General features: G+C 42.8%; 1 protein-coding gene across 1 annotated transcript in view; it reads right to left on the minus strand.

Moving 5' to 3' along the window:
* LOC138966712 (doublesex- and mab-3-related transcription factor A2-like) overlaps positions 1–14,340 on the minus strand; it is a 32,062-nt gene that overhangs the window by 2,685 nt on the left and 15,037 nt on the right. The window contains exon 3 of the mRNA XM_070339027.1: positions 304–603. Coding sequence (XP_070195128.1) covers positions 304–603 — 300 coding nt within the window. The remainder of the gene's footprint in view (positions 1–303; positions 604–14,340) is intronic.

The following is a 14,340-nucleotide window of genomic DNA, read 5'->3' on the forward strand; positions in this document are numbered from 1 at the left end:
AACTAACTAGACCCCTTCCACGATATAACTCCAACCGCCCAACAACCAAAAAACCAACAACCAAACAGCAAACCATCCAGATCATTAGCCAACTACCCATCCAGCAAACAAACAGTAGGTGAAACATGTTGAATTTCTAAGTAAAAAAAAGTTTGACACACTCCTCTCCTCCTCTCTTATTGCAAGCAAACTCAACCAGAGACGGAAAAGAAAACAAATCCTTTCATTTTAACTGTACAAATTGTAAGAGATTTAAAATGTGAAAGATCGTCAGTTTTAAAATCTTGTCATGATGTGGATTACCTGAGGTATCTCGCCTCCCTGGTTTACACCCGGCAGATGGCGGCATTTTACTGACACCATTCGTCCCACCACTCCGCACATAGCTGACGTTGGACGTGGCACAGGTGACGTCAGGACCCGAGCTCTCCTTGCTGACGCCGCCACTGCTCCCTGACGTCAAAGCGGGTTGTGACGTCACTGGAGTGTCTGATGACGTTGTTGCGGAAGGCGCTGTGTCCTCACTTACGTCAATTGGGGAGCTGGTGGTAGGGGACTCACGGCCGCTGTCGCTGGCACTGTCAACCACTGCTGCTGCTAGATCTGCGCAAAATGACAAAAAGACAGTTTCAATAAAATGTGAAACTGATCTCGTCGTTTTGTTAAATGTGTGAGAGATCGTTTCATGGTCAATCCCTACGTCACTGTTGCGCTAACAAACATTGCTAAGTTTAGCCATCTTAGATATTTTTTAACAACAAAAACAAAGACGGCGACAAAAGCAACAACAACAACAACAAAAACAACAGCAGCAGCTGCAGCAAGAGCACCTTCACCATCCAAATCACCACCAACCAATCCACACCGTCAACACCACCATCACCACCACTACTACTTCTGACAACAACAACAACAACAACAACAACAACAACAACAACAACAACAACATCAACAACAACTATAGCATCAAAAACAACGAAAACAACAACACCAACAACTGTAAAACCTGTCATCTAAAAGCTGTAAAATAGGTATAGTATACATATCGTTTCAGTCTTAGCAGACTTCAGCATCAGTATGCTATACCTTTGATGAGGAACGGACTTCTTTGTAACTTTGTGATTGACGGCGCGGGTGAGGGAGAAAACCATTTACAGTTTGACCACCTTCACGAAGCGGTTGCAGAACAAATATATTTGCTGAAGGAACCTATTAACACGATACACAGAAACAAATTGGAAGAAAATTCCGCACAATTTTTGTGTACGACCACCCTCTACATGTATTTGTTGATTGAAGCTAGACATGATTTGCATAGCAGCATTTTCAGTAAAAATTATTCCGCCAGAGTGGAGTTTGAGTATTTTGTTTCAAGTTCTTAGACTGTCAGTTAAAAAAAAGAAGTTTTTTTTTAGTCTTGTCGGTAGCTATAGCGGTTTTGTCTAAACAGCCTTAATCTGTTTATGTCTTGTGTGAGTGAGTGAGTGTGTGTGTGTGTGTGTGTGTGTGTGTGTGTATCTGTGTGTCTGTGTGTGACAGTGTGTGTCTGTGTGTGTGTGTGGGGGGGAGGGGGGGGGTGTGTGTGTGTGTGTGTGTGTGTGTGTGTATGTGATTTGTTTTGTTTTGTTTTGTTTTGTTTTGTTTCAACAAAACAATCGTTGGGTTAACTCTTCTTGACAATTGCATCCTAGCAACAACCACCACAACAACAACAACAACAACAACGCCTTTCAAACACCTCAGTATCACTGTGCTAGGAGCCCAATATGATCAACCAACAGGACGGCCATGTGCCCGGCAAATCGGCAGCCCCCCTACCTCGAACAATAAGATTTACACTTTATCCTGAAAACAACACAAACGCAGCCAAATACTACGGGAGAAGAAGGAGGCCTTTCTGCCAGATGTGTTGATACGGGCGCCAGACACTCACTGACTTTTATCCTTTTCCCTATTTACACAGTGACGTGTCAAACTGTGGCGGCTTCCGGTGGATACCTTGTTTCATTCTCTATGTCACCCGTCAGGCCTCAGCCAAAATGGCGTAGCTTCCGGAAAATGTCTGCCGGGGAAGATTATTGGCAGACCCGCTCAGAAGCGCCGCGGCGGTTGTATCATGTGTTCCAAAGAGATTCTCTGAATATAAGTGGTCTGTATGTCTGATGGTGGTCTTTTCTTCCTTTCTGTTTTGTTTTGCTATGGAGTGAGGTTAGGAGATTGTACATAGAGAGACGGAAGGAAAGAGAGAGAGAGAGAGAGAGAGAGAGAGAGAGAGAGAGAGAGAGAGAGAGACTGACTGACTATTAGGGTTTAACGTCCTCTTAGACCAACTGGTCTATATTGGGACAGGTATTGGTAATACGCTGAAGATATGGTGTGATACTTTGATTCGAACAAGCCCGCTGTGGTTGTCTTCTTTGACACAACAGCATTGGGTTTGTCTCGTCAAAGTATCGAAATACGATCATGATAATCAGAGACGAGAGATGATGCATGCGTGTCTTCGTGTTTCCAGGCCCTGAGACTTTTGCTGTGAACTTGGGATCTTTTTCGTGCGCATGTGTGTACACGGGGGTGCTTGGACACCGAAGAGAGTGTGCACAAAGTTGAGTCCGAGAAATAAATCACTCGCCGAACGTGGGGATCGAACCAGCGCTCTACCAACTGAGCTACGTCCCCGCCCTGAGAGAGAGAGAGAGAGAGAGAGACAGAGAGAGAGAGACAGAGAGAGAGACAGAGAGACAGAGAGACAGAGAGACAGAGACAGAGACAGAGACAGACGGACAGACAGACAGACAGACAGACAGACAGAAAGACAGACAGACAGAATGAGAGACAGACATGCGTAGTACAGACAGACAGACAGAGGCAAAGTGAGAGACACAGAGAAACAAAGAAAGACTGCCAAGACACACAAATAATAGAGAGAGGTTGAGACTGACAACAGCGGAAGGAGGCGTAGGCGACAATCAGGAACGTGAAGAGCAGGTCCAGTAAACATAAACTGGGTGCATGTTTAGTTCCACGAGAAATCACTCATAAAGGTAAACCGGAGGTGTGTCTGAACTTGTGCGACGTGCTTCCGACACAGATTGTCGAAATCTGTCTTGCGATGTTGAAGGCATCTCAGCATACTGAATTCATGTCCGTATAAAGCACCTGTTTTTGTGAGGACGTTTTGAGCATGATTTCAGTGAGTCGAAGGCTGTATTTATCCCATGTAAAACGCCGGGCAGATCTGTATGTGGGGCATGTACTCGATCTTATTTTTTATTACACGGGAAGAAAGGTATTTTCAAAGGATAGACTTCATGAAACTATCAGTTTATTCAGTGGGTTTTTTTAAATTTTGTATAGGTACCTTTATTTTGGTAGTAAAAATAATAATTATTGGTAATACTGGGTGGTGGAAGAGAAGACATGAGATGATACGTCATTGTCATTTTGATTTACAGCACAGATTCGAAAATCACTTTCAATATCAAACCCTTTCTTTACGCACACCTTCTGTATTATAAAAATAAAACAGACAAGAAAACAAAGAAACAGAAAATAAGAGTCTGCTAGCACCATAACCCTTTACCCCGTATACCGTGTTCATCACGCGTTGCTAAACATAGTTGACACAGTTACGTAACGCTATTCATAAAAATACTTTAACACGCTTGGCCATAAACGATTACAAATCTCATACCCTTGGCAACTGAATGTATTTAAAGTATTGCACATACAGCCACCACGCGGTACCACACCGAAGTCCGCGCGGATGGCAGGGCAAACAACCAAACAGAGAGGAGCAAACGGTCTCGCCATAATATTAGTGCCAGAGCTTCGATGGACGACCCCAAACCATTGTGTTCAGTCACGCACTGACAGATTGCGATGTCACACAATGCACCAAGCGACCCCTGTCAAGGGACAGTCTCGGAGCAAACATTACCTCTTTGGGGCACACTTCGCGCTATTCCGCTCTGATCGAACGCCCGGTGAGCGGAGCGTGTAATATGGCACAAGAAGAACAGCAAGGTTTTCCCCTCTGTTGTCTCCATTACGAGGAGGAGTTTTACCTTGTATTACCTTGTTTCAATAATGGGAGATGAACGTTTAGGTTGCAGAGTTAAAATGTTTAAGTTGTTTCTGCAACAGATTTCGGATTCAAGGCGGCAGCCGTGATCCTATCCTCAAATATTCAAAGTTTTTCAACACCGAACGTGTCCTTAATGTTGTCCTTTCGAAACCTATAACAGCAATGCAGTTGACAGTTTTGTGTTGAATTACCGCTTTGCTGAGATGAATCCGCGCGTGATACCATTTACGATAGGGCACCTCTTGTTATACTTCTGAATAATCAGTGATGTTTTTCCTGTGTGCGAGCATGGCAGCTGCACTTATGTCGACAAACATCTAAAACATCCATGTAAAAGGTGCTTTTTGCCTTGCCATTTTTTTGAGACTGGAAAAAACTATACGCTGAATAAGAAACGAAATTTGTTTGTGTCTAATATTGTTTTCCAATGTTAATGAATTGACAAAGAAAAGTTAAGCGACAGATGTATGCATGTCGAAAACCATCCGACATATCCATCTAATAGAGTGTGTGTGCCTGATTTGGTAGTGTATTTGGGTATTCGTGTAATAAAAAAAAAGATTTTTTTTAACAATAACAAAAAACACAGGCATTTGATATGTTTTATATATTGCTAACGAAGTGAGAGTAAACATAAGCAAAACAATACTAAGTTATCAATAAATTGTAAAAATAGACACAAAGACATACTAGCATTGCGAAGCGAACATGGAAACACAACAGCCGTACCCATAATTTACTTCACTTAGACATTACGGCTAAATCAGAACAAGTTCATGCCATAGGCAACTTTACATTTGATTGAAATTTCACTGAAGTCCATGGTTCACATAATGCAGCAACCAACTTAACCCTTACCCTAGTGCAATTCCTAATACATGTTCCAGTGCCACTGGTGAATTAACAGAAACAAAAATATAAACACTACGGTTTTTGAATGTTATATCTGGGTGGATGCATTGGTGCATGTGGGGGACCGAAAACTGTAACCGACCAAACAGACGCACCCTTTAACGCGACATAATATGTCGCGCGAACCAGCTGGCACAATATGAACTATGACGCGACATTTGTCGCGATGACCAATGTAAGGTTCAAGTTCAAGTCATCATCTCATGCAGTGCATGAATTCAATGGGCCACTTTCGTTCAAAAGACTCGGCTCGTTGTATACGTCTCAGCAGAGACGTTGCTGTTTTGTTTTTCTTTCTGTGAATTAACCGAAATGGCCACAACAGTTTCGGCAATTTTGAGACGCTTTCCGACTGAGCAGTCCTTTACGTTACCTTTCCCTCACCGTGAACAAGTTCGTCAAAATGTTTTGAATACTTGAAATAAATTTCGACATCCAAGTCTTGAACATTTAATGCTCTCTAATCTTACTCTTAATTAAATAAATTGAAGTCAGGTCGTTCCTCAAACGTTAGCTGAATACAACAATTGAAGTCGAGCAGTGCGGTATGTCGGCATTGCAAACACACACTGTTTTCTCTCAAATGATTACACACTTTTTCAAAACACTTGAAACAAATGTACATATACTATCAGTACTAGTAGACATTCTTTACTGTCGCCAGGTCGTAATCATGACTGAAAGGCGAATTTCCCCATCAAATGGGCACAAACTATTGAAAGCCCTTGAAAAGCTTGAAACATTTGTCCAACTAAAAGTGTTGGAGACATTTTTCCTGCTGAGACAGTGTTAAAACAACAGCAACATCTGCGACAACTTCTGGTCACAAACTGTGAAAAAACCCACTTTTTTTCTTGCAGCGCACCCATTCTGTTTGACGTGAACAGAATGAGCCGCTTCCGTATTTTCTCACACGGACTTCCGATCCATGACTGTTTCAAAGATGAAGTCCCCCGAAAGCGGCGTATGGCTGCCTGAATGGCGTGGTAAACACGGTCATACACGTAAAAACCTATTCGTGCAAAAAACAAACATGAGCGAACGTGGGAGTTTCAGCCCATAATAAAGAAGAAGAAGAAGAAGAAAGATTAAGTAAAAAGTCCGGGAGTAAAACAATATTTAAAAAAAAGATTTAAAAAAAAGGAAAAAAGGAAATGATATAAAAAGAGTTAAAATATAATTGCACAAAAAAAACACGATTGCAACTACAGTTTGGCTCCTGGAAGTTGGCAGGATTTGTATGTGTTTGTGTTAGTACTTTTTGAAATAGTCCTGAAGTGACAGGTTTTCATAATTGGGGGCTTACAATCCATGTATCGCTACCTCGTGTGAACCGGTGGAGTGACTCGAACCTTCCTTTGAGGAAAGTCTATTATAACACAGGATAAGATGTGTCAGCTTAGCAGTTAATGTATCTTAAACATTGCGAGATTTCTCCTCGTTTCATTAGCAGCTTCATTACGCATTATGAAAATGTATGTATGTAGACAGGCATGTTTCAATACCGTTCTATTGTCAATAACTTTTGTCAAAAGTTTTTGTCGAACGATGAGGAAGAAACATAAGAAGAATCAGAAGACAACAGCACGCAGAGACCGCGGTACTTAGCTGACGTAAATGTATATATGAATAGATAAATACATTAATAGGTGAATAAATTAACGAATCGAGCAATCAAGAAAAAACATAAATGAATGAATGAATACATAAATAAACAAATGAATTCCTGAATAAATATAGATTATCAATGAACAAATAAAAAATATGCATTCCCTCAGCAGGTGATGGCTTTGTATATATACAACAGCAATAAATTAAGTGTAATAGTAAACATGCCTCCAATGTTTGGCAATAACGCAGCTTGGCCACCAACGAAAACAACCAACAATGCAACACAACGCAAATACAAACACAAGCAACAAACAAAAATAACGGTAATTAAAAACAACACATTCTCCTTGTAAACACAAGGCGAATGTCGCCTAAACAAGCCTCCCCTCTCCATTCTCCCCACCAGGCCCCCTTCCCCACTCCCCCACTCCCGTCCCGTACCAAAAAAATGTCGCAGTGAAAGATGTAAGTATTGTTTCCACAAGAAGGCGAGTGAAAGTATTGTTTGCAAGACGTCAAAATGAGCGAGTCCCATTGTTCCACATTCACAACCCATCGTTGCTTTCCGGACCCCCGTGATCCAAGTTTCCTAGGGACTTGCTTGGTGGTCTTAGCGTAGCATTGCCACATTTGTTCAGGTAGGGGTTTTTCCGTGGAAGTATTTTGGCTTAAAATCATTAGCTTATTTTTGCTAATCCCTCTTCGACAAAGAAAAGAAACAAAAGTCGTTAGGTTCCATTTGTATTCCCTGTTTAATGTTCTACTTGAGCTGTAATTTGAGTAAAACGTATTTTGGCTTAAATCCTCAGCTTATTTTTGCTAATCCCTCTTCGACAAAGAGCTGTATTTCTATGTAAAGAATCATTTTGGCGTAAACCATTAGCAAAGCAACGTTTCCTAATCACCCTGCCGTCTTTGGACGATTTAACTCACACAAAAGAACGCTCTAAAGCTTACTTCTTTCATTTACACAGGCGGATGTAAAGTAGGCGAAATAAAATCGAAATGCTCTAAAATGACATATTTATCAATGCAGTAAATGATGCCAAATTATGAAAATGTTGTAAAATGTTATCGTGCCAGATCTTGCTGACTTAAAAGAAAGTTATTGGTGCTCAGACATGACAATCAATAATCACTGATGCCAGATGATGACAGCTTGCTTCAAAATTGATATTTATGCTAGATTATAACTCAATTGGAAAAAAAACAATCATTGGTGTTGGATTATCATTGTTTGGAAATGACATGATTAGTGTACATAGTCATGTAGGCCTACTCGCGACTAACATCAAGGGAAGTAACTCTTGATCGAACAGACACATCCGGTTTAATTTTAAAATTTTAATTTTAGATTAAGCGTTTCTCAAGGAAAAGTGGCCTCTCTGGATAAGTGAATTCAAGCGTTTTAGAAATGCATCAAAGTTGAAAGATGAAGCAGGGATGTCCAGCGCGACACACTGTTGTACGTCATGGGTCCCGATGCAGAAAAGGTTTTCCGGTCGCTACATTTTGGCAAGACACGGAATCAAGACGGCGATGAAGTCGACGAGGAAGACACAGATTTTGATACTCTGGTTCAGAAGCTGGACAGCTACTTTGTGGTGAAGAAAAATGTCATCTACGAAAGGTCACAGCTACAACAGAGAAGACAGCGACATGGCGAAACAGTAGAAGAGTTTTACAGAGCACTCAGAGAGTTAGCAAAGCACTGCAACTACCAGGATGAGGAAGACCAAATTAGGGACAGATTAGTAGTCGGTCTCCTTGATACTCACTTGAGAGAAAAACTGCAGTTACAACAGGATTTGACACTAGACAAAGCACTGAAAATGTCTAGACAGTATGAGCAGATCAAGAACCAGTCTAAACAGGATAATGAGTCCACAGGTACCACTGACGAAGCACAGTTCAGACACTCGATGTCACACTCTCATAGCTCAAGAGGCAGAGGTTACAACAGAGGTCAGGGACAGCAGCCTAGATCCAGGCGTGGTGGCTCAAGTTTTCGTCCCCCACAAAGAGGAGGAAGAGAAGAGAATAAATCAGGTCAGTGTGGAAAATGTGGCTACAAGCATCAGAGCAAAGATAAATGTCCAGCACAAGGTCAGATTTGTAGGAAGTGCAGCAAAAAGAACCACTTCGAAAGAATGTGTCGCACGGGTGTGCATGAAGTAGTGACAGACTCTGAAGAAGAAGAGAACGGTGAGCAGCAAGAAGAGTTTTTGCTTGACGCAGTCGTCACTGAGAAAAGTGAACCGTGGATGATCACACTTCGCATCAAGGACACAGATGTTCGATTTAAAATCGACACAGGCGCTGACATTTCTATTATGTCTGAACAAGCTTTCAAGAAACTGAAAAAGCAGCCAAAGCTGAAAAAGTCTGCTGCTGTGTTGACGTCACCAGGAGGTAGACTGACCGTGCGAGGAGAATTCTACGCACAGACCAACTACAAAGAGAACCACTACAAGTTCAAGGTCGCTGTAGTAGCCAGTAGGGTAGGCAACAACCTACTGAGTCAATCAGTCGCAGCAAAGATGGGGCTAGTGACACGAGTCGAAGAAGTACACAGAAGTGTGTTTGGCACTACAGGACTACTACATACTGATCCAGTCCCTATCAGGCTGAGGGAAGATGCAGAGCCTTATTGCGTGACTACAGCTCGCAGAGTACCATTCCCCATTCAGAAGAATGTGAAGGCGGAGTTAGAACGAATGCAGTCAGCTGGAATAATTCGAGAGGTTGTTGAACCCAGCGACTGGTGTGCACCCATGGTGCCGGTGGTGAAACGGAACGGCAGCATCAGAATTTGTGTGGACTATAAAAGACTGAACAAAGCCGTCAAGCGTCCACATTGTCTGATTCCAAACCTTGGAGACATTGCGCCCAAAATGGCCGAGTCTACCGTATTCTCCACTCTGGATGCAGCGTCTGGATTTTTCCAAGTTCCATTGGCAGAAGACAGCCAGAAGCTCACCACATTCATGACTCCATTCGGGCGTTTCTGTTTCCAGAGGGTTCCTATGGGCATTTCTCTAGGCCCAGAAGTCTTCCAGCACAAAATGAAAGAAACACTCCAGGGACTGGAAGGGTGCGAAACCATCATGGACGACACTATTGTGTATGGCCGCACCATGGAAGAGCATGACCGTCGTCTCGATGCGGTGCTGGAGCGAATCGAGAAGTCGGGGCTGAAACTCAACAAGTCCAAATGCCACCTGAGACAGAAGGAAGTAAAATATTTTGGGCATCGGATCAGTGAGGCCGGCGTCAGCCCAGATCCTGACAAGGTGAAGGCCATTAGGGACATGCCTCCACCTACCAACGTCACAGAACTGAGAACACTGTGTGGAATGCTGAACTATTTGACAAAGTTTGTACCGCACATGGCATCAACACTCAAGCCAATCACCAATCTACTTCAGAAGGAAACGGCGTGGTGCTGGGGACCAGCACAACAGCAAGCATTTGAGGCAGTGAAACGGCAGATTTCACAATCACCAGCTCTTGGATTTTACAGTCCAGACAGGAAGACGGTGGTGAGTGCAGACAGTAGTAGCTACGCCCTGGGAGCTGCATTGATGCAGTGGATCGACGATGATCTCGTACCCATTGCGTATGCCTCAAGAACGCTGACAGAAGCGGAACGCAGATACAGTCAGATTGAGAAAGAGTGTCTGGCGTCAGTCTTTGCTTGTGGGAAATTCTCAAAGTATCTCATCGGTCTGGACAGGTTCGAACTCTTAACAAAACCACAAGCCGTTGGTACCACTCATGTCGTCGAAAGATATCGACAATACACCCATTCGTTGTCAGAGACTTCTACTTCGTCTCATGAGATTCAACTTTGCGGTCCGTCATGTTCCAGGGAAAGAACTGGTCATAGCAGACGCACTCTCAAGGAAACCTGTTCCCCACTCATCTGAGGATGAAGAACTGAGTGACGAGGTCACAGCGTATGTGGACTCCGTCATGACAAGCAAGCCAGTGACTTCAAGACGTATGGACGCTCTACGTGCAGCCACAGTGCATGACCCAGAACTCCAGAAAGTGATCAGCTACACACTGAATGGTTGGCCGTCTACAGTCAATGAGCAGTTCAGGCCATACCAGCTAGTGCAGGGAGAGCTCTCACTAGTTGATGGTCTGTTAGTCTATAATGATCGAATCGTTGTCCCATCCAAAGAGAGGAAGAACGTTCTTCAGAAGCTTCATGAGACTCACCAAGGACTGAACAAATGCAGGCAAAATGCACAGGCTACAGTGTGGTGGCCAGGACTGGGCACACAGTTGAAAGAACTTGTCAATTCCTGCAGTGTGTGCAGAGAAGAACGACCAGCCCAGAAACATGAGCCACTTCGTCCTACAGAGTTGCCGCAACGCCCATGGCAGCAACTAGGGGCAGACCTGTGTTCGCGCCATGGTAGGGATTTTCTGGTGGTGACTGACTATTATTCCAGATGGCTAGAAGTTCGTCAGTTACACTCTACCACATCCACCGCAGTCATCAACAAGTTTCGTCTGATCTTTGCAACACATGGCATCCCAGAGGTCATCGTTTCTGACAATGGCCCTCAGTTCCAATGTCGACAGTTCAAAGACTTCGCAGAGGAGTACGACTTTGAACATCGCACAAGCAGTCCAGGGTTCCCGCAGGCAAATGGCGAGGCTGAGGCAGGAGTGAAGATTGCAAAGAAAATACTGAAGCAGGCAGACCCTGATCTAGCTTTGCTTAACTATCGTAACACACCTCACTCCAGTACAGGTGTGAGCCCGGCAGTCGCCTTGATGGGAAGGTCGTTGAGAACAAAGATTCCTACACTCCCAAAGAATCTATCACCGCAGTCTCCAGATGACAACTACATCCGGAAGAAAGACGCAGGGACAAAGGAAAACTACAGGCAGAACTACAACAGGCGTAAAGGTGCTACAGCCTTATCACCGCTACAACCCGGAGACACAGTCCTACTTGGCTCCAGTCCAGGTGAAACACCGTGGAAAGCTGACGGTACAGTCGTCGCAGCAGACGCCAGGAACCGGACATATTTGGTGAACACGCCAGGTGGTGTGTTCCGTCGCAACCGACAACACCTTCAACACATGCAGACTCCAGGGCAGGTAACCTTTGCACCCTTACCTGTCGAGCAAGGTCAAGCATCACATGATCCCCAGAATGTCACGTCAGCATGTCCTAAGGTCGTCACGTCACCTGATAATTCCCAGGACATTGAACCAGCAGATTCTGAGGACATCACATCCACTCACCAGAGCACAGAGGCTAGCAGGAGCCCAACAAGACATGGAACTCGTGCATCCAGAGGCTTCATTGCCAAAGTGCCCATTCGCTATCGTCAAGATGTTGTTAAGAAGAAATAAGCTTAGCAGCTTCTGAGGTGCCCGATTTTGCTCTGTAGTGTAGAGGTGGTGGTGCCTTGCAGAGCGTTGCTGATGCAACCCATTCTGTGTTTTGTTTTATTATTTGAGCCGTGAGCCAGAAATTTGTTGTGTGCACAATATCATGACCGTATTAATGCAAACTAAGTTGAAAAAGTTAAACATCTTGATTTGTATTGATTTGGGTCATGATAGTGAGAAATAGCAATATTGAAATTGAAATTGAAATGGAAAGACAGCATTTCAAGGAACAGTATTAACGTTTATTTCAGTTCATTTGGGTTACTTGAGACGCTGAATTTCCATTGTCCAAGAAACATTATTTAGTAAGGTAACTAAATGTGTGAAAGACAGTATGCAATATGTCATTTCTTTGTTTGATGTATAATGGCATGAATGAAGAGTGACTGAGATTTAGAGTTAATGAAAAAAAAAATGATTTGAGTTTTCCAGTTATTATTAATAATATAATAATATTGACTAAAATGTCAACAACAACAACAACAAAATCCAGGAACTTGAAATCACAGTCACTAGTACCAGAACAGTTCTCAAGTTACTTTTGAACTCAAAAAGAAAGGGAGATGTTTGGAAATGACATGATTAGTGTACATAATCATGTAGGCCTACTCGCGACTAACATCAAGGGAAGTAACTCTTGATCGAACAGACATCCGGGGCAGTCGATGTCCGCCATGTTTTGACTGTTACCATGTGGTTCGGACCGTTCCATCCTGAACAAATAAAGTGATACCTTTCAAGTTCAACACATCTTTGGGTTCCATTGTTTAATGCAAGGCTATCCTGAACAATCATGACTGCATAACGATAAATCATTCGGTGCTAGGTAGTGATTTTGTTAACAAAAACGTCATTGGCGAACATCAGATCATGACAATACCTGCTATTCCGACTTGGTCGTGTGACAAACGTTTTCTTCCACACGAGATTACGTTGATTGTCTAACGAAGCCGTCAGGCTGAGTTAGACATCAGATAATCGAGTGTGGAAGAAAACTCTGTCACACGACCAAGTCGGAATAGCATACTTCAACAGAGGAGAGAACAAACACGTGTTGTGTACTCAAGCTTGAAAAACCTAAACACAGGAGCAGCCATTGTGGAGAGATCTACTTTTTGACGGAACTGACCGAACAACTGTGAATGACGTCTCGGTATATGTGAATGACGTCCCAGTCATCGTCACAGTCTGTATCTTTTGAAGCATCGCATTCTTCATGACGTCTTTCTGTGTCTGCATCCGCGAAATGTTTGTTAATTCCGGAATCTTTGTCATCTATGTTCAGAACTCTGTCCTTATAGTGTCAGACTAACAGGCCTCCTGAGCGAGCCACTTTCCAAGGGAAGCTAAATTCACGTATGGAAACAGTACTGTCGTCTGGGATGCCGTTTTCAGTATTCTGAGCGTTGAAGAATTTGTAAAGAGAAGAAACGATAACAGCAGGAGAAATAAAAGTCGTGTGTGCATTTTTTGGCTTTTGGGGGGAGGATTTTGAGTTTGAATCCGTTCTTGCCATGCTCCTAAACTCCTAAAGCGTGTAACATACAATCTTGCACACGTTTGCTGTAGTAGTGGCAAAGAAGGAAAGCGTGTGACATCTTCATATATACAATCTTTAGTGGGTGAAATCTGTATGCAGAACGTCACTGATGGAAGTGGACTATGACTATGTCACAACGTATTGGTGCTGAATTATGGCATCTTTATCAACAAGAAAAAATGTCACTGTTGGTAGATTTTGACAATGCTATATAAAATGTCACTGGTGTTGGATTATGACATCTTTATAATAATGCAAACAAATTGCTATATTATGAAATCTTAAAAATGTCACTGGTGCATGTTCATGCTATTTTCTTGGAGCATTCGCTAACGCTATGGCAGTACATTATAATCGTTTTCGTTTTTTGCAAATGAAAAAACGTCACTTATGCTGGATTATGACTATTTTACCGAATGCGCCTGATGCTGCATGGCACTGTAAATCAACTATGAAAACTGTAAACCTTACTTGTGTTGGGGTATGACCAATTAATAAAAAGCCAAAATGCTGGATAATGATATCTTTGTGGAAAATAATCATGATGTCTAACCTGAAAAAACCCACTGCTGCTGAGATGTGACGTCTAAAGAAACTTTTTTTTTAACTAAACCTGGACTATGGCACCCTTATCAGTGAAAAATTGCATGTTTTGTTGCTTTGCTTTGTGTTTTATGCTGTCTATAAAGTGTGACTCATAAGTGTTTCTTTGCCTTATTTGTGGATGCACAATCCTCGCTATGCCTTGCTTGTATTAAAGTATGACCCCCTC

The sequence above is a fragment of the Littorina saxatilis genome, linkage group LG5, assembly GCF_037325665.1.
Source record: "Littorina saxatilis isolate snail1 linkage group LG5, US_GU_Lsax_2.0, whole genome shotgun sequence".
In the NCBI taxonomy this organism is placed as follows: domain Eukaryota; kingdom Metazoa; phylum Mollusca; class Gastropoda; order Littorinimorpha; family Littorinidae; genus Littorina; species Littorina saxatilis.